This window comes from Pseudopodoces humilis, chromosome 10, assembly GCF_049639895.1.
Source record: "Pseudopodoces humilis isolate 2021_Gansu_Grassland_sample_001 chromosome 10, ASM4963989v1, whole genome shotgun sequence".
In the NCBI taxonomy this organism is placed as follows: domain Eukaryota; kingdom Metazoa; phylum Chordata; class Aves; order Passeriformes; family Paridae; genus Pseudopodoces; species Pseudopodoces humilis.
The window spans coordinates 12,789,831-12,811,446 of NC_142209.1; the positions used below are offsets into that span (position 1 = coordinate 12,789,831).

At 34.5% G+C, this 21,616-nt stretch overlaps 1 protein-coding gene across 5 annotated transcripts in view; it reads left to right on the forward strand.

Annotated features, from left to right (window-relative positions):
- The window catches only part of CDC14A (cell division cycle 14A), a 53,963-nt gene that overhangs the window by 14,710 nt on the left and 17,637 nt on the right, over positions 1-21,616 (forward strand). For 4 of the 5 annotated variants that reach the window (XM_088060273.1, XM_088060270.1, XM_005520942.3 and 1 more), the window contains 6 exons: positions 3,473-3,565; positions 5,874-5,953; positions 12,129-12,195; positions 14,547-14,609; positions 17,732-17,819; positions 19,383-19,613. In XM_088060273.1, the coding sequence (XP_087916399.1) occupies positions 3,473-3,565; positions 5,874-5,953; positions 12,129-12,195; positions 14,547-14,609; positions 17,732-17,819; positions 19,383-19,613 (622 nt within the window). The remainder of the gene's footprint in view (positions 1-3,472; positions 3,566-5,873; positions 5,954-12,128; positions 12,196-14,546; positions 14,610-17,731; positions 17,820-19,382; positions 19,614-21,616) is intronic. The other variant, XM_088060271.1, reaches the window with a different exon arrangement.

Below are 21,616 nucleotides of genomic sequence, written 5' to 3' on the forward strand. Positions count from 1 at the left end.
ATCTATGCATAGCCTTACATGTTCTCAATAAATTAGGAGCAGAAGTAATTGGGGTGTGTTGCTGATATAAATTATAGAAATTTTGAACATCAAAGGCAGGAGAGGAAATCTACTGGCAGGCTTATAAACTATGGGGTAAACTTTTTGTATGCTAACTGTATTGCCGCTGAATCATAAAGGGATTCGGGGTTTTTGTTTGTCTGTTTTAATATAAATAAACTGCTGGGCATACACATGGAACTACAGTAATTGCAAAGCATCTCGTTTAGGACATCCTAGATCTTGAGGCAGGGTTGCATGCACGTGTTTAAATTTATTGTTTTGTATTAAGTTATCTTGTATTCACTTCTATTTACAAGTACATATTACCTATATATACACACTTGTATATATATAAAGTAAAATTTGCATAGATCTAGGCTCATTAAACACATTGAAGTAATTTCTTGCTTGAGCAGTGCAACTGTATTAAACCATATCCGTTATATAAAATACTGTCAAGTAATAGGTTGATTTTATGCTGCTATCAATCAGGTAATTGTCCATCGCAGCACTTTCTAATCCTGTCATTGATTCTCTGCAAGTAAGTCTTTCTTGAGATCTATAGGGAGCTTTTAAAAAAGAAAAAATATAATCTTACAGTGAAAGTAAATATTCTATGACCCTCTCATACATCTTATGTATTTGTTTTATTAACTAAAGCAAAGACTTCTGCACTTTCTGTGTAACTTCTGCTTTTAATTCACAAGATTGTCTATCAGTATGTTCCTCTGGGATATACCTTGACCGACACTGTTATGTTATGCTGTTAAAATTTATCTTTTAATGATGTGTGAAACTGATAAAATTTTATCACTGCTAAAGAATATTTTTAGTACTTCATAGTGTGTGCACCTTAGTTTTGTTGTGGAAAAAAAAATTATTGGCAACTGTTATCTGCAACTGTAGTTATTGCCTAAATAAACTGTATTGAAAAATTCCTTGTTGAAACATTCCTGATTTTTCAGAGTTCTGCAGTGCCTAAGGGAACTAAAGCTCTGATCTATTCAGGTGGAGCTCTGGAGCTGTAAAAACAGTATAATCTCCCAGAACTGTTGTGAAAGCTCATCGTTGAACCTGGCCAGAGGAGTAGAAATAGCTTACTAAATATGGTCATAAAATCAGTATTTTTTAAAAAATAGTTCATATAGCTTAGTTTTCATAATGAAAGTGCACTGAGTTGACAAATTGCATGTTAATGTTAACAGATGCACTGCATTGATGTTTCAGCAAACACGTACTGTAAAACTTAATTTTCTGTAACTAGTGTGCAAGTAAAAACAGTTATTTGTTTTATATGTTTTCTGAAGACTTAAATTGTGCTGCTGTGTTCCACTGCTTGCTATGCTATAAGGCATTAATATCAGTTTTCAATTTCGTTAAATTTGTTAAAGCTTTAGTCAGGATTTAAAACACATTTAAATATTTCATATAATAAGGATTAAACCCTTACATTTTGAAAATGATGCAATAAAACTGATCCGTTGTTTTCATCTTAATATTCTGGAAGCCTCAGATTATGGCTACTTTGGGTACAAAAGTGTCTTAAAATTTGAATGACTTGATATATTCATATGATTAAAAAAAATCCATTCTATGAAATAAAATCTTCAAGAAATGTGGTCTTTCTACATTGAACTTCCTTCTCACTAGCTAGCTTTGCAGTTTAAAATAATGTTTTAGGTGAACTGTAAACTGCTGCAAAGAACTTTGCTTTAAAATAAGTAGTAGTCAATAAGTTATAATTGAAGTTCTGTCACTGTTGCATAACTACTGTAATCTTATCCCACCTACACATCATGGGTGGAATTGCAGTTAGAGAACACTAAAATTAAAAAATTGAGGAGGGGGAATAAGGGAGGAATCTTAAAGTACTGGGATTCATTTTGTCAAGTTTTAATAATAATTGAATGCTTCACTAATTAAGTAACAACTTGTGCCTTGTATGTTTGCATATACACTGAGAGAGATGCTGCTGTTGGCCTCAAGATGCAACCTCTTCCAGTCTACAGCAACCAGCTATTTCAGGAATTACAGTCCTGTTTTACACTCAGTCACATTAACTCTCACTCCTTCCACCTCTGGAAGTTGTGGCTTGTAAGATCAGACTGGAAGGTACAGTTAGAACTGCGACTAAAGGTGCTGCTTCTCTGGGAGGTGGGAGTAAGAAACTCACTGTGGTACCTACATCAGTTTTCTCCCAAGTTGATCGGCTGTTTGATTTTTTTTTTTTTTTTTTTTTTTTAATTTGATTTGGTGGTTAAAACTGTTCTAAAATTTGCAGTAAGTTTTGAGATGAGATTTGACATTGACAGATTTCTGGAAGTGAAATACAGTTGGCACTACAAATGAAATGCTGTTCTGCAGCAGTTACCTTATCTCCCCATGCCAAATATCAAGAGTTAAAAACCTGAAGTTGGGTAACAATGGCACTGGTATTAGGACATTTTATAGAACATGAAACTTAAAAATAGAAAAACATTTCAAATATTTAGAAACAGAATCTAATATATCTGTTGATGACTTCCTCAAAAGTGTAAGGATATTGTAAAAATCTGTCTGGAAAAACATGCTATGGTGTAGCAGACTATAATGGAAATGTGGCAATTAATGAAGTTTTAAAGATTGTTAATGCAGTACATTTTTCAACACCATTTTTAAGTGGCAGTATTGTCTCTCTCTGGCTTTAACTAGTTTTGCTGCAGCTTGTCATTATTGTTCTTTTCTGGTGCTTGTTGATTTTGTTTTCAATGGGAGGTTTGTCCACGGGATTCTGACACAGGCTTCCTCATAAAGAAAGAAGAATTGTGAGTGTAATTAGTTTTGTCTTTGCCTAGCCTTTCCTTCAGGCTTTTCTCCTCTACATTTTTTTCTTTTCCTTTTTAATTCTTGCTGTTGAAGGTTTCTAAAGATGTCCGTCACCCCATTTTAAAGAGGTATAGATGGAAGTGTTTAACTTAGAAAATGGCTGTAAAGTTGATTGCTTGAGTTTTTCTTTTGTTTTCTCCACGGAGTTATGTGCTAAAGAGGTTTAATGTACAGGAGGATATTTTAATTTGAAAATTTCAATGTCCTTAAACAGTGTTCATAAACTAGTGTTTCAAATATTTAAACTTGGGGAGGAAAAATCCGATTTTTTATATTGAAGATATGGTTCAGCTCCACTTTATAGCATGGTTTTGTATAGCTAACCAAGAGATTTGCCCAGAAACAGTGGCTATTTCCCTGCACTCTTATTTATCTGTGATATAAGAAGATTGTTCGGTATCAGAGTATCGGTAATTTTTTCTTCTTTAATTTTAAGAACCACTTGATAAGAATTTTCTCTGACTTCTTTTGCAGTTTTGGAAAAGTGATTTTGCTACAGTATTCTTAAAGCATATTCTTTTCTTAGTAAATATGCTATTTTGTTTGTTTATTTTTTTTTAAACAGTATTTTAGTCTATCAAGAAAGAGGATTGTGTACTACACCAGTTTTGACCAGCGGAAGCGAGCGAATGCAGCGTTTTTAATAGGTGCATATGCTGTAAGTATTTTTGATCACATGGATACTTTAACCTTCCTTAAGGGACTTCCCCTGTGTGTAAAATGGCTTCTCAAGGGGTGCTTCTTTAGAGAGGTGGGCAGATGGTCTTTTCAATTGTCTCTAAGCTGTCTTTGAAAACATTGTTGTATGAGTTTTAGGGAAATCTGGTCCTCATCCCTTAATTCAGTTTATTTTACTACACAGGGAATGACTTTGGCAGATCCTTGCATGTTTTTCCATAGAATACCATTTTCTTGAATGTTGAAAATCCAAATCACTTTCCTCTAATCCTACGTTAGGATGAATTGCTTCTCATGTCATCAGTGAGATTCAGACTGGGAAGGAGAAAAGATTTTTTTTCCCACAGCCTTCCTAAAGTTACTAAACCAGAGGCATAGTAATTATTGAATTGATTTATTTTCTCATTTAATTTTCATAGCCTACCCAGGTTAATAGACAGTGTGCCACAGCTCTGCTGGTGTTTGAAAGTTAATTGAGGAGGTTTGGTTTATTTATTCAGGTTCCTGTTCCTTTCCCTTTTATGTAGCAGATGGACTGGACATATTACTTATGATTCCTCTAAGTGTGTATTTTGGTAGTAATATCTTTTATTAGATTTCTGTAATGCTGATGAGAGAAAAAAGCTGTTAAGTTCTTAAGTTTGTTGTTTTTATTAATATATAATAATGACTGGGTAATAGCAAACTACTGGCATGCCCAGTTATTTGCTTGCAGGAGTGTTTTTTTCCTAATTTAAAAAGTCAAATTGGACAACTCAGCCCTACTTGAAACATGAAGGGTTTGTTTGTTGGTAATCTAAGCAGCTCTAGAGGGGATCTGTTCTGTACCCTTCTGATTTGTAAATTGCAGGTGGGAAAAACATGAATCCTAATTGCATTTGAAATATTGTGGGGATTAAGTGTAAAGGTGGACTTGAAAAATTCTGATTCCCTTTTTGTTCTGTAAGCTTTTTAGGAAATACGATATGAGTTTTCTTGACAGCGAGTACATGGGGCCAGTGTTGCTACATGACTTGTGCCTGTGTAATGGCCTAACTGTGGGGCCTCAGAAGGCCCCTTCTCAGAAGGTTGAGAACATAAAAATGAAAATGTCAGAGAAAAAAATATTTCATGTTCAGTATTTATTGAATCTAGGTTTTACAAGTAGTGGTGCACACAGAGTTACAGCAATGACAGTGGGGAAAGGGAAGAAAACCTTGTCCCTTGACAAAAAAAAAAAAAAATCCTAAATATAAAAAATCTAAGAGAATATTTACTATCTGTAAAGTAAGTTTTTAAGCTTTTACATTGCTTTTTAGATACCAGTTCTGTTAGCCAGTTTATTCAAATGGATAAATTTGTTTTATCCAAATTATTCACAAAGGGCTTTTTGGGTTGTTAGGGTGGTTTTTTTAATTTGTGTATGTTGTAGAATGAAAGCACTCTGAAGATTTGTCATATTAGATTAAAAATGAAGCTTAATTTTGGTTGCTGACTTTTCATTGATACAGATGAGTCAGAAAATGTCTCCTTGATTTTTTTCTTAATGGAATTCACTACATTTTAGGTGCTGAAGACATACTGTAATGTTTTCATTATCCTTCCTCCTGACATCTGAGATACTTTTGATTTTTTCAGGACCTTGTTCAGTCTTTCTTTCCCTCTCCTCTTTCATTTTGTGTTCTCAATATCTTTTTTCTGTTTCCCCTTGGTGTCTTTATTATGAGCCTTTATGAGCCGTGTGAACAGACAATGACTAGTGTTTAGTTCCAAGTGTCATGTATGCATGTTTTTGAGCAGACACAGCTTTGAAGGGCCAGAACTTCTGTCAAATAAAACCTGCAGTATTGGGAAAAAATGTGGTACAAATTTGCCCCTAGTTCAGATTCACAGTTCCTTGATAAGATGGAAACTCACCTTTTTCATTAAGTTCTCTGAGCTACCCTCTAAGGATCTTCTGTCTGTAAGCAAGAGTTTAGGCTTTAAATGTAAGCCATTTTGCAATAATTCATGCAACATTCCAGTCTCTCAGTTGTAGCAAGTATGTGACTTTTTTCCAATTTTGTTTTTTTTAAGTCAGGGATTGACACCAAACAGATATTCAACAACAGATTGTTTCTGTTGATATCTGAATCTTTTCTTTGTATAGACATGCCTTTTTCTGATCTATGTATGTCATGAAGGAATATCACATGCATTCTTAGGAGTTTAGTGTGCTGGAGGAAGTTGCTATCTGGTTAAAGACTTTGCCAGGTGCAGGGCTGATTTTTTTTTTTTTTTTTCCCACCCTCTTCCCCCATCCTTTTTAGGTTATATACTTGAAGAAAACACCAGAAGAAGCTTACAGGATGCTTTTATCTGGATCTAATCCACCATATCTTCCATTTAGGTATGTAAACATAAGAAATGAGACTACCTTCTCAGTTTTGAAATATGCTAAAAATTTGGGGTTTAGATTGCTTCCCAAAAAGGTGTTTCATGTCTGATACAGGTATTGTATCAAAATGACTGATCTCCAGAAAAAAATTTTTTTGCACCTCATGTAATTAGTTGCTGTTTGTGGGGAATAATAAATCATTTAGATTGATATAAGTCTTACTTAAAACTCAGTCTACCAAACTGTCAGGTTGTGAAAATAGTTCTTAGTTTGTTTGTGATTTAGCACTTAAACCTTTTCTTCATAATGTATCTTGTTCTACTATTTGGAAGTCATTAAAATATTTGAAATTACCTAGTCCCTAGCTAGTGAGGCTTACAGGATTGAAGGGGGTTTTATTCTGTTATATTCTCTCTATTTTACAGAACGGGTACTGATGCTAAGGTCACGGAATGTTTTCACTGAATCATAGTTTCTATCAATCTGTCTTTATTCTCCTAAGGTCACATTGAGGCTTGAATCTAAGGAATTTTAGCTGTCATGCCTATCTAATAGAGACTTCTAAATATTTTTCACGTGTGGGCTATCAAATGGCCTTACGCTTTGTGAATGAGAATACCTCATGGTATTCTTATGCAAACGCTGGCAATAAAAGTCAACTTCAAGAAGGTCAATATCCTCTTTTAGAGGAATCAGCATTTTGCAAGTAATGTTCACTGTCAGCCAATGCATTTGTAAATGTAGACCTACGTTGTCTATATCAAATTCCTCTGATTCTTCAGCCACTCAGCAAAGGAAGATCAGATTGTCTCTTTTCATACTTTGCACAGAAGCCAGATGCAGTGTAAACTGTTGGGGTGGTAGATTTTTTTATGTCAAGACTAGTTTGACTATGAAATCTTAAACCATCAGCTACATTTTAAAAAAAGGTATTAAATCAGTATTAGCTTTTATTGGCAGAGAATTTGTACGCTGACCTGGTCATTGATAGCTCTCCAGAGCCCAAGAAGTTTACTGAGCTATTGGTATCCATATTTTTTTTCTAAATTAAAATACTTTAAATAAAATAAAATATATATAAAATATAAAAATTATAAAAAATTATAAAAAATATAAAAATTTAAAAAAAAAAGATACTTGGTACAATGCATTAAAAGTACCAGTTACTTTAAGCATGTCAGTGTTTTTTAACATCTCCAAATTCTGTGTAAGATACAGGGGTCATGATCTACATTAAACAATGTCTTGCATGTGTCTTAGCATTACTTCCATGAGGATCTGCTCCATGATTTTTCCAGGCACAGAGGTGGTGCTCACCAGCCTGCAGTTCTTTGGCTCTCCCTTTCTACCCTTTCTAAAAATAGGAGTGATGTTTCCCTTTTTCCAGTCACTGGGGACTGGGCCTGTTTGCTGTGACTTTTCAAATATGGTGGAGAACGGCCTTACAACAACACCAGCCAGTCCCCTCAGGATCCTGGGATACTTCTGATCACACCCCATAGCTGAATAGCTGTGTCTTGTTGACCAGTTAAAGTAATCTGCTGTTTGAAATTGTAGTAAATTGAATGTCTTTGTTTGTCTCACCCCTGCCAAGGTGAAAATATAGGTGGGTAGAAAAGAGGTTTTGACAAAGTGAAGAAACTCAGTTGTCATATCCCAAAATTATAGGAAAACTTGGGAGGAATAGTGTGTTTGCAGAACAGTCTTACAGGACCCTGTTTGCTGCAATCAAAGACTATAGAGTCTTGCTTTGCAATTAATTCCTTATAATACTGATATTGATTGTAGTAGCAATGATAAGAAAATGCTCTTTCTGCTTGACTGGTAAGGACTAGTGAAAGTAATTGTCTCTGTGATTTCTTGTGAGGCTGATTGGAACCACGGTAACAAATTTAATGACACAAAACAATTTCCTGTTAAGTGTTAATTGATTATTCATATATAATCCTTGTGAGTTTGGGTTAATGAAATTTTATTCCACAATAGAATAGTTAGCTACTCTAGAATGGTGAAAGGAGGGATCAAAAAAATAGAAGAAACAGCAAGACTTTCTGGGGATAATTTCATATTATATACAAAAAAGCTTTTTGCGTTTCACTGGGAAGAGTATGCTATGCAAAAACATTGAAGAAGGCAAAGTCCAGCCAAGGGACAGCTCGGGTTTTGCTGTCTGAGTTGGAAAAATGCCTACAAAAGAATAATTGCTGAATTGCATTTGTCAGCTTCAGGAGAAGACGGCAATAAATTCATAGAGTAGGATATTCTGAAACATTAGTTTGCAGTCTTTTTCCATGTGTTTTAAGCCCCAGGTTGCTGTTAAAGAGATGATTGTCTGCAACTAAAGCCTTTGACAATTAGTGTTTTTGTGGTAGATTTTGTCTGCTGTGGGACGGGATCTGGTAAATGTTTGGGCTTTTGTTGCTTCATTTGAGGTTTTTTAACTCAAAGCTTTGGCAACATTAGAGGGAGACATTTTTCTTAGGCCTTTTTGTCTCTAGAAGGAATACAATGTTAGCAGCTTTTGCTAGAAGAATTAAACATCCTGATTTTTTGAGCATTCTTTTTTGCATGGTGTGGGGCTGGAAAGCATTTACATTTCTTTTGGCTCTGCTTTTGACTATGTCAGGTCGTGGCTCTGGATTAGAGCCTAAGCAGATTCTGTTACCTGCAGTGTAGCTTGTCCTGCTGGGGAAGATGGGTGTGTAATCTGGCTGTACTGGAGGGGAGACAAAGAGCAGTGAGGAAATAAACAGAAGGATTGTGATAAGAAAAGAAGCTAGATGAGAAATGGGAAGTCTGATAGGGAGGGGCTGTTTGGGTGTTGAATTTATAGGTAGAGATGGGTACACACAAGAACTTCAAGAATTACTGGTGCTGAGAGAAGGGCAGGATCTGATGAGGGCCTGCAGTGGGACCATCTAGATTAGCTGGAAATGGGAAAGCAATTTATTCATCCTCCCTGGTTTTTCAAGGCCTTTGAGATATTCCCCCCTCCCCCCACCATGTTTCAAGACATTTGGACTGTCTCTATTGCAAAATGTAGCATAGTACAGAGCCTCAAGCAATTGAACCTGTGCTGGAAGCAGTAGCTCTGCCTTAGGTACTGTGTCTGCTTGGCATCAGGCTATACTATAAGGAAAGAAGTTGGTGATATGAGGAAGTTTGCACTCTTTCCACACCTTTAGTGCTTTGCAAAAGGACTAAAATAACTCTTACGTACAATTAAAAGCATAACCCAAATGCCTTACCTCTTTACACATGTTCTAAGGTCTATGAAGGAAATAATGTGGAGATACTAATTATTGCTGTTCAGTATTTATTGACTTGAGTTTATTCTTGCAGCCTGGAACTTACGTAACTTCTGTGGTATAGGTCATCTCTGTTTGAATTAAACTGTTTAAGAGTTTATTAGTGAGCAATGATCAGTTCAGTGTTACAACTGGACTGTTTAGCAAATTTGTTAATTTGATACCTGAAGAGTCCTCTATTTGAAAAGAAAAAACCAGACAGCTTTGATAGGGAAAAGCTGTAGGCTGTCAGATTCTTTGTGGAGTATTGAGGTGGGTTTACATGAAGTGATCACTGGGAAACTGATCTACTTTCATGTAGCTCAGTGACCTCAAAAAGCCCTAATCAGCTTAGGTCTTCAGCTGGTACTTCATTTAAAGACAGCTTCAGCAAATACAATTCAGGGGTGGAAAAAAATCAGATCAGTTCTCTTACAAAATTAATGGAAATTTGTTTGTTTTGTTTTTATAATAGAAAAGCTAAAGATAACTTGGCAGGATAAGGCACTACTGTCTTTGAGACACTTTTGTCTTATTTTTGGCTGATTCACTGTCACTTGGTGACGCTCTAGTCTCTTGAAGATCTTATACTGTGTCTTCTCACTTCCATTTAAAAAGCAGTGCTAACACCATTTCAAATTGTCATGAATACCAGTTACCTACTGAGAAGCAGTTTCAGATTTTTTACCTCAAACTACTCTGTATTGATGAAAAAACAAATATATTTTAATATTACTATGTTCAGTTTCTAAATAATGATGTGAATTTCAAAGATGGATTTTGGTTTATAGCTTCTGGGGGTTGTTTCTTTATTGGCAAATGCTGGGGAAACAAACTGTTTTGTTATTGACAGTATTTAGAGGTTTGGGGAGAGGGAAAGCATTATGCAGTAATGAGGTCAGCTACAACAACTGTGAAATCGGATGTGGGATATGCAGCTCTGTAATGCCAGCTCAGATTCATATTGAATCTGTATCTCTTAGAAATACTTATATTTTTTCTCATTTTGAAAGTGAATGGAGTTCTGTCACTGTTTGAAAAGTAAGCTGGCGATTCATTTGGGCATATAAAACTGGAAGAATACTGTAATAAAACGCAATCAGCAACCTACTTTAGTCAGGTGCACATCGGCAGAAATGAGACATTTGAGACAAGGACGCTGGAGGCAATTCATGTTAGCTGCCAGCATCTGTTTGCAGGTCACTGGTAACAGCTGGCTGTAGGAACTGTAGCTGAGAATATTGTACACCTGGAATTGTACATCTAGGTCAGCTTCACCATCCTCCCTCCCTCTTTCATAGTATTCCTTATTAATGGATTAGGGATTATGTGTTTCTTTTCCCCCAGCATAGTTTTTATGTACAGCACTATTAGATGCCTTATCAGCCAAAGAAGTAATTATATATACAGATAAAATAGAAGTTATTCTTCTTACAGCAAAATAAAATATAAAATAGAACCTGTCTTCTATGGCCATATCTTCTGTTCATATTTCTCTAAACATATAATTTTGCAGTTTCCATTTGTTTGGATTTTATTTTTATCAGCCCCTCCAGAAAACTGGTACAGATTTTAAACCCTTTCTGCTATGTATGTGCTCCCATTGGGGCCATTAATTTTTTTGCTCAAAAGACATTTTTGTTTGCTAAAATAATTTTGTGCTAAAATGATCTGTTATCATGTGATATTCAAAATATTAATGTTAATCCATTATCAGTCAAAAATGTATTGTCTGCAAAATTCATATATTGAGTTTGATATGTTCTGCTTTTTCCATGTAATGAAAATGCTTTGTGGCTTCTCATTTTTAAAACTCTGTTGGATTTGAAAAGGGAAGATTCATACACATTTCAAAGTTACCATTCCAAAACATTATGGTTAAGAGTGTTTTAATAATGTAATAATTTGAAAGCCTTTTTAGATTGGCCTGTCTGCAATATGACACTACCAAAATAGTAGCTTTTAATTTTCTTAAAATCATTTTCTACAAGCACTGCTTGCTCAAAACTGCTAAACTTATTCTGCTCTTAAAGAACAGGGGTGAATTTTCTTCTCTTAAAGTACTTGAGAACTGAAAGAGCATATGAAAAACTTCATACTACTTATAGCAAGTTTTATCAAAAAAGGAAAGTTTTCAATTAAATTGAAATTTTGAATAAATTAGAGATTATATATGTATCTGTCTGAACATAAAATTTTACTGTTCTGATAAATTGCAGTTCTTAAGACTCTAAGGTAGCTAAGAAAACAGCTATAAAAGATTTCCTTAAAGAGTAGTAAGGAAATAATCTGCTCAGGCAGAGTTTTGTTAAAATCAGAGTGATCTGAAGCACACTTAAAAAGTAGTTCTTAATTTTTCCACAATGCATTTTTTTGGTGGTGAATCTCACTTCATCTTTTACATACAAGTTGTAATTTTCATGTGGTAAACGAAGGTTAAGTAATTTTAAAGTTAATTATATTGGGATAACTTTTAATCATATCTGTAATGGGGCATCAAAATGAAAGCCTGTAAATTAATTCCAAGCTAGTAGTCTTATTTGCCTGCCTGTTAGTGTCACTCAATTAAGACTTGAATAATGGTTAAATGGTACTTTATTTGCTTCTATCTTTGAGAGGATGCAAACCTTCATGTTCTAGGATAGCATAAATAATTTTGTAAAGAGTATGTAGTTACCTGATGTAAAATATGCACCTAAAGTAGCTTGCAATATCTAACTGCATTTAGTCTGAGCTACATCTTGGGCAGGGGAGTACTTTAGCCTGAACAAGCTTCTAAAAAGATGTCTTTGAACTTTAATTCAGAGTTCTCAAAGGGGATTGAATAGCTTGAATATATTTTTTCCCTGGTTTTTAAAATAATTCTGTGTATATTAAATTCATCTGTATTAAATCTATAGGGATGCTTCATTTGGGAACTGCACATACAATCTTACGATCTTGGACTGTTTACAGGGAGTAAATAAGGTAACAACATTTTTTTCCTTGCAAAACAGGTTTAAATTCATTTTTAAAACATGAAGAAAAATACTGTTAAAAGAGCTTATAAATACATATATATTAATATTAATATAAAATAGATTATAAAACATGGTTTCAGAGCAGACTCTGTGAATGAGTAGTGATGAAGCCTAAGTTACTGAGGCCTGTGTTTGAGTACTGTTGGCTGAGGAAGGCTGCACTTTGACCTGTCTAGCCTGGCCTTTGGCAGCTTTTTGAACTTCACCTCATGAATTGGAATGCACCAGGCCTGGCTGGGAACAGCTCTTAATGCAAGACACTGTGCTAGGTCTGCATTTAAATCCAATCCTTTATATCTGATTTATATATATATATAAAAAATGTGTATATATAGATATTTAAGATACATGTATATATCATGTGTGTATGTGTATATATATCTATATATATAGATAGATGAATGTATGTATTTATATACATTGTTTAAATCTGATCATTTATAACCATTGATGAGAGGGAATGACAGGTTGATGGAGTCAAGTGAAACAGATACCTAAGTATTTATGTGATTTAATCAGAACAGTTTTTGCAGGTACTTGGCCCCAGCTTTCCCCGAAACACTTGGTTCAGTGTTTGATCTTTTCAAAATTGTTTAACACCAGTGAAAACTAATGTGTCTTATTAGTGGTTTGATTTGTCATTTTAAGTAGTCCTGAAATACTAAGTTCCAGTATTGGGATTTTTTTTTAATTTTTTTTAAATTTTCTAATTGGTGACATTTAAATTTTGTTCATTTCCATTGGCCTTGATGAAGGGAGCAAGCTATAGGAACAATTCTGTACAGATGCTTTATAGACCACCTGTAATTCTTAAAAGCATGGCAAAACAAGTATTTTTTAAAAATTGGAAAAAGAGAGATCAAGCTTAATATTTTTAGTTCTGTGGGGGTGGGAAAGGAGCTGTCATTTACCAGAAAGACTGTAATTTGTGAGGCATTCTACGGATCCTGAAGATCTGAAGTAGTCAGTGCAGTCACTGTAATTTATCTGCAGCTAATACATCAAAAGGACGGTGAGAATCAGTTTTTCCTCCTTTGTTCTCATAAAATTTATTATTGAATTTTTGTGTAGTTCACTTACAGAGGTTAAAACACTTTGGGCAGAAAATGTATACTTTAATTGAAAGTAGTCTTAATTTACCTGGATAAATTTGGTGTTTGTATGTGTGTGTGTCATATACATGTAATTCAGGGGGCCTGCAAGTTCCAGAGTGCACCAGCCAACCATGCTTCAATGAAATACATTTTTCAAAATCAGCTGTTCAGACAAACCTCTCAGTATCTTAGGTTTCATAACAGGTCCAGTCACTGAACAAGATAAAAAAATTATCTTGTCTATAACAAAGCTATTTTTCATTTGTCCTAAAAAGGTGCTCAGTATGTAGCAAAGAATGGCAGTCTGATGATAATTGGTTTTGAATCATAGATATGTGATGTGTTCTTATCACACCTTAATTCCAGAATTTTGTGCAATACTTGTATTTCTCAAAATGCAATAGGTTCAGTATAAATACATGCTGCAGCAATGTCTTCCACCCATTTGGAATAAATTTTGGCTATGAATTTCATATTCATAGAATTGAATATGGTTCAATATGGTTATTATATACAAATCTTCAGTTCAGAAGTGGCATAATTAATAATAATATGGCAATCGAATATAAAACTTCTTTCAGTTCTGTAATAAATACTGTCTAATGTAGTCTAGTGGGCTTTATTGTACCTGTGAAATGTGTGTTAGAAGAAATAATAAAATAGTGATTATACATGGCACTGCATTCTGTATATGCTGTTTTGCCTAGGTATTATGATGGTATAACCAGAGTATCATACTAAGTGCAGAAAATAAAAAAAACTCTCGAGTGTTAAATGTTTTGTTATGTCCAGCTGCATGAAAATATGTTTGGCATAGGAATCATTAAATAAGTGCATGACAAAAAGGGAATTGCTTTTTAACTTGTCTTCTGCCTTACAGAAAAAAAACTCCCACATGGTGGGGTGTGGAGAATCAATGTTACGATTTAAGTGATATGCAACAACTTTGTGTCCCATCCTCATGTCTTTGGAGGGGAAATACTGAGCCTAACATGTTTCAGTTACATTGTTAGAGTTCAGTGACATTGTTGGAGTTTTTGTTGTCTGTGTTGTTAATCTGTGCAAATGTAATATTTTCTTAATGTAAAAGCTTCAATAAAGCACAACCACAAACATTTAGGGATGTAGTTTTGCTCAAAAAAGTATTATAAAATTAGATTGTATATTGTATTTCAGTGTAAACTGACACCTTGTTGCCTTTTAGGCCTTGCAGCATGGATTTTTTGACTTTAAGACATTTGATGTGGATGAATATGAACACTATGAGGTTTGTACATTTAATAATGCATTGAATGTGTTTGAGTTACCTAAAACAAGAGTATACAGTATCCCCCAACTTAAAACACACTGGAAACACGTTCTAATTCAAGTAAAACCCAGTGTTCATATGTAAGGTATGTACATGGAAACCTATCTGCTCTTGGTGAAGAACATGCAGGATTACTATCCTTGCAATTTCAGTGCATCATATCATAAATCTAATGTTTTCTTGTAGCCCTTCTGGCTTCTGGGACCTCTCTCATGCTTTCTCAACCTTCTCCCAGGACACAATCCAGGGTTTCTCAGCTGACCCACAAAATATGTTTTCTTCCAGCACTTGTTAGCTCTGTCTTCCATTCCTGTTTGTCCTAAATATATGATGATTTTTTTATAGCTACCTAGATTAAGCAGATCTTGAGGGATTTTTTTAAGTAAGGATGCATTATATGGAGCTCTAGTAAAGGAAGTACAGCTATAATATTTCCCTAATGAAGTCCCAGAAAGCTAACAGGTCTCATTTACTGTTCTGCCAGCTTTATTACCACCTAGGCATAGATACTCTGGTTGGCTCTCAATGCTTCTAGGATTCTGTAACATGCACAACTTTATCTGCTGGTAGTAGAAAATTGTCTCAAGCTACATTGCTTTAGAGAAGCTTTAAAAATATGCCATGCTGTACCTGTGGACTGGGCTGTGTGCAGAGGAGCTCTCAGGCACAGAAGGTGTACATGCATCTGGTCCAAAAGAGTTGCATGGTCTTTGTATACCACATCTCACCGAAAGGAAAGGGTTTTTACTGAATCAGTGACAATCATTTAGTTTATTGGACATAATCTTTGGAACACCTATAAATTCCTGCAGTTGTATTGGCTAAGGAGAAATATTTATAAACTAGAGGTGTACTAAATATTTGAATATAAATTTAAATCTCTTTTTAAACTTGAGTTGCTTTAGTGTAGCGAGTATTCTTCCCATATTTTTCCCCTCTATTGCAATTTTCAGAAAATTTGGAAGGAATGAGAGTAACAGTGCTAAGTTTGAAAATATCCATTTTAAAAGCATTTCCTGTAGCTGTATGTATTTAATGTACATACTGAAATGCTTCATAAAAGTTCAAGAAAGAGAAGTCAGAAGTGGAATAAACAGTGGGAAAGTTAATTGACAGCACATCTATACAGTAGATGTCTGCAGTAGGCAGTCTCTACCACAAATCTCCCTATTTCCCTAAACTTGAAAGCATTTGTAGAAGGATTTCTGTATGCTGCAATGTTCCATAATGATTAGGTAAAAAAAATTGGTATACTCTTTGCAGAATTAAATGAACAGAACTGAAATTTAAAATATGAAATTGCTGCTTTTTGGTTGACTCTGTGTACAAAAAGAAAAACTAAAAACAAATGGTAGTTTGGAATTCTGTACGTATAGTAGGCATTAGTCTGCTTAAAAAAGAGTCCTAAAATAATTGACTAAAGCTATCCCATTATCTTGTTTAAGGCTTAACATTATTTTAGAGTGTGAAAAGTACATACATGTGAATGACGTTTATAGTATGCTGTTTGCTGAGTTTAAGAAGCAAGAATTTGGAATCATCTTTAATTTTTTGTCCATTTTTTGGTATGTCTTCTTTTTTTTCACACATCGTGGTCAGCTTTGTGTTTAGTTATGTCCCGTGCTGTATTTCAAAAACTTTAAATGTTACAGGTTTTTGCTATGTTAGGTCTTCAAATGTGTGGTTATATTGACAAAAGTTGCATACGACTTAAATGGAGCAGGCTGAAAGGAAATTTTATTTAATGTTTGCAGTTCTTTCATCTTACTATGTTATCAAGGCAGCTAATTCCCCTTTTGTTGGATTGAAAGTAAATTACTGATTGGGTTTTTTTTAGTAATAATGATGTTTGCATGTGGTGTTGAGAATATATATATATATACACACACACATAGACAGAGATACCTGTAGTTCATATTGATAAAAATTGAAATTATTCATCATGACTCCTGTAACTGTAAAGAACTTAATCCCCAAATAAAACTGGTGATACAAATACAAAAATATTTTTAGCTTACTGAACAGGACATCTTCCCTAAAGGGAGTAGGGGTGCTGCGGTGCAGAGATGTCAGTGTGTGATACCAGTGGGGGGCATGAGTCCTGGCTTGGCACTGAGGTTGGTTCTCTAGTCCTTATGCAACCTGGGCAACTTCCAGGAGTTTCCATTGTGCAGGGACATTAGGAGCGAGCCTAATGGGCTCAGCTAAGCAAACAGTTGCTGAATTGATTACAGTGATGTCCATTATCAGAACCTTTCACTCATTAGGATGTTCTCATGAGCTGAAAGCTAAAAACACAAGCTTAATAATGCAGCTGAACCAAGTGCCATGTCCTTAAAAGTCATGCTGAGAATAACTGCATTGCCAAATGAGAAATGAACAGTCTTCAATTAAAGAAAGAAAAGAAGGCAGTTTAGAACTACAGTTCATATTACATATTTCCAAAGAAGCTTTCATTTTCAGCAGTGACAGAATTTGAAGAGCCTTTTTAGGTTTTCATTTAAAAGTGAGCAAGAAATGCAAAATGTCATAGTTTCAAAGTTTTATTAAAATCTAGTCTCTTTATTTAATTTACACTTTTCATTCTGTGATTACTGCCTCATCAGAGCTTATGCCAATATGTAAATTTCATTTTCTACAGGCAAAGGGTAATTGTTTTGAAGGCTAATTGGTTTTTAATTTGTTTTCTGTGAATTGGGTTTTTTAGGTAGTGCCTCACAAGGAAGCACTTTTCCATAACTTTTGATTAAAACATAGAAGAATCTTGGTATTTGTCAGTGTTAGTAATAGGTGTCCTGAAACAATGAACCTTCTCAAGGAGAAATACCTTACATAAAGGATCTTTCTGCTTTTATTGGAAAACTTAAGCAAATTTTCTTTACATTTCATTTCATTAAGATAGCTCTGAGAAGCAGCTTATGATTAATTTGTGCCATATAGTAAAGCTAGTTAATTACATTTCAAGTGTTTTGTTTTAATGCAACAAGAACATAGTAAAGAGTAAAATAAAATCTTGAGTAATTATTTTTACCTTGTATATACAGATACTAAAATGTTTTTCTCTTCTGAAATTTTTGTAGCGAGTGGAAAATGGTGACTTCAACTGGATTATTCCAGGAAAATTTTTGGCTTTTAGTGGACCACACCCAAAAAGCAAACTTGAAAATGGTATGATGTATAATGCAGTGCTATGATCTTATTTTTCCAGCATGTCCAGCATCACAGCAAATGAGCAGAAGATTAATAGAGGGTTATAAATCAGTTTTAATCTTCAGAAATAGTTATCCAGTGAGCATTTTATATATGCTCAAACAATTTAATTCAAAACGTTTTGGAATTCTTCTTTGCCAGAAGAATTTCAATTCTTCTGACAGTCAGTGACTTTTCATCCTGTGACAAAGTGCCTGAGAGACTCAGGTCACTTATTGTTCTCGGGGAACCTGACACCTGATACAGTAAGTGTGCAGAATTAAAGGTGAGTTGCATCAAACACAGAAGACTGTTTTAAGGGTTTTGTAACACAGACCAGGAAAGACCTTTAAAATAAACTTGCCTTTCCTACTGAAGATACTTGGGGTGAAGTGAAGAACCTAGGGAATGTGATTCTAGTGGAATGAAAACAAGAGAAATTTGACTGTTTGACTGACAGAAGGAAAGTAGAGATTTGGTCCAGCTAAAAGGAAAATTCTATCACCAGTTTTTTTCTGAATTTGACTATATTATTTGTGCCATGTCCTTTCATTTATGTGAGCATATTTTCTGAATATCTCCCTTCTCTCCCCAAGCTTTTCTTTGCTCTCTCATGTTTCTTTTATGACTGAAATGCTGCCGGTTACATAGAATCCACTGAAAATGTAAACAAAATCTAGAAAGAAAATATTTTGGTTTGGGTTTCTTCCCCAATCATTGTAGCAGCCCTTTCTTGCAGAATTCGTTTCTAAATTTAAATAAATTGCTCCATGGAATTTGGAAAACCTGTATTTTATTTATAACATGTATAACTGAAAATTATTAAATTAATGCACTCAAAATCCAGTTACAAAACTATAGATAACCCTCTCCCAGGTGATTGCAAGTACGTTACAAAGTACATTTTTCTCCTTATGTTGTGGTTTGAATTGTATTTACTAATCTGTATATGACTTGTCCTGAACAGCTGTCTTGTGGTTGGTCATTGACCTGCCTCCCTGTCCCCCATCTTCATCTAGAGGATCCTTCTGTCTCTCCACTGAGAATCAAGGCAGTAAAGCTCTCTTACTTCCCAGTAGGACAGGAATATTTTTGGTACTGCAGTTTATCTTTTGACTGGATAAACTGCAGTACCAGTTTTTTCCTTATAAACTGTGTTTCCTCTTCAAGCATGCTTTTATTCTTTGATTTGCAGCTTGACTCTAGATAAACAGCTGTTCTGGAACACTGATTTCATACATGTCCCCAGCTTTATGTAAAAATACCCCTTGCAGAGAAGAATGGGGGCTTAATGGGAGACAGTATAGTGTTTTCTATAGACCCTATTTTAACTTTTTAACTCCTAATTCTATATAAAAGTGGTTTTAATAAACATTTTTTGGACAGTTTTTTTGTAATATTTAACATCTCTATTCTGAATAAAGTATTAAAGCATTTTTAGTATCAGTGTGTTTATAATTCAAAAAAGTTTTTGATTAGTAGGATTTTGAACTTCATGAACCTTCATGAAACCTTAAATGATTGTGGCTTTATTTTTTATAGGTTATCCTCTTCATGCACCTGAAGCCTACTTTCCCTATTTCAAGAAGCATAATGTCACATCAATCATAAGACTAAACAAAAAAATTTATGAGGCAAAACGCTTTACTGATGCTGGTTTTGAGCATTATGATCTATTCTTCATCGATGGCAGCACACCAAGTGACAGTATAGTCCAGAGGTTCCTGAACATCTGTGAAAATGCTGATGGTGCCATTGCAGTACATTGTAAAGGTATATGCATCCATTTCTCAGACTGAAATTCAAAAGAAGTATAAATATATAGAGTTTATCCCAGAAATACAACATTAAAGTACACTCAGATTGTGAGAGTAATAATGCTTTATGGTTCTTGACTAAATATATGCCAAATATTTGGTATTTTCCTGTGTATATGAAGCCCTTACATCCTACACTGTTACTTGCAGGAACTGACAATCTGTTGTTCATTGTTCTGTGGGTTTTCTTAATGTGACTTGGAAACTCAAGATTTAGTTGATGCTGGTTTCTTTTTTGCATTATGCTTTCACAGCATTATGATAATTAGCTAGGAAATGCAAAACACTAAAAGGTTTTCTTTGTGCTTTTTGACTGTTCTGCATTTTTCTGTGGAGTATGAAGTCTACATTTCAAGTTGATGTGAGTTATTGTGATGCCAGCATTTCAAACCAGCCTAATTCAGCAAACCAGCCAGAAAATACACAAAACATGCTTAGTCAAGAGAGATTAACAAAGGCTTTTAAGGGTTCAGCTTGATTTATGTTTAGAGTTGTGTAAGGACATTGTGGAGACTGTCTTGCCTGATCAGAAGCAAGAATAATACTATTCATAATTTTCCCATGAACAATAAATATGCATATCAAAGTTAAACAGATTTATTTGCCAACAGGTTGTTGCTAGAACCCAGAAGTTCTGGCATTGATAAGCTGGGCATCTGCTAATTGGCTAAATAAGAGTATAAGCTATTGATTAGCAGGAGGTTGTTAGACTTAGCTGCTAAAGGATGACATACTTGGTAGTGAGTTAGAGATGTGCTTTCTACACTGAAGTATTTTTGGTCTTTTGTCTGAATATTTAGTAAGCAAATCAACAATCTTGTTCTTTTTAGTTTTTACACCAATCTAAATAATCCTCTACAGAGTTTAATAGCAGTTAAGTCAGTCTTTACTTAAACAGAGTTATATTGCAGAGGTATCCTGGGCACAGCTATTACACTAGAAACTGCTAGTCTCAGATGAGATAGAACAGTTAATTGCGAAGGGCTGTAATTGAAAGTTTGTGCATTAGCAGAATGTTGGAGGAAAGAAATGAAATCAATACTTCACCTTTTAAATGAGTCTTCAGAGCTTGTCAGCCAAGCTACAGTTATGGGACTTCACTATGTGTGAACTTCTACCTTCACCATACCTAAATCTTCACTTTCAAAAAAGTCAGTTAGTTACTGGTTAAATGTGAAGAGCTTGTAGTTGTGTATAAAATTGTCAGCAGAGATGTCTGGCTGCTTTGAAGAGTTTCCATTTGTATAATTGTTGGTGTATAAACAATAGTAGGCTACTGTGAGGGTTTACAAATTACAAATATTGTATTTTGTAAATTGTATTGTATTGTATTTTGTAATTGTAAATTACAAATATTGTATTTGTGGGGAATAAGATTTAAATGGGGAAGCAATTTACTAGTAGATGGCACACAGAGCTAGAAAGAGATTAATTCTCACTCTGCACTCTGTATTTTGAGATTTTACTGTTAGTAAAAGCTAATTTTTCTATGTCTCTGTTGTCCCCTTAAAAACAGGATTTGTTTGGGATTTGTTGGGCAATGGATTAAATTATTTTAAGCTATTGTTGTCTAAAATTACACACTGGTCAACAGTCATTGCTGTTTATATAGATAGCAGTGAATAGTTTTATGTGCTGGTTTCACAACAAAACTGATTCAAAAAGAAAAACCCACTGAGTTGCTCTCTGTTGAGATGTGATGTTTGTTTGCACCATGGTTTTTAGGTACTTTTGCTGGCCTCTGAAAGGAGCTATGGTTATGTTTTTTTATTAGTATTATAAATATGAAGCTGGTATCCAGCCTGATCACAGCATTTTAAAAAATATTGGCCTTTTTCTTAAACAAAGGTCAGAGTAGAATTTTTCAAGTGCCACGAGTGGTCGCTGTTACCGGTGTTCTTTTAAACATGAACTTTTGCTAAGTGTGAAAGATTTGTCCCTATATCTACAGCATTGAAA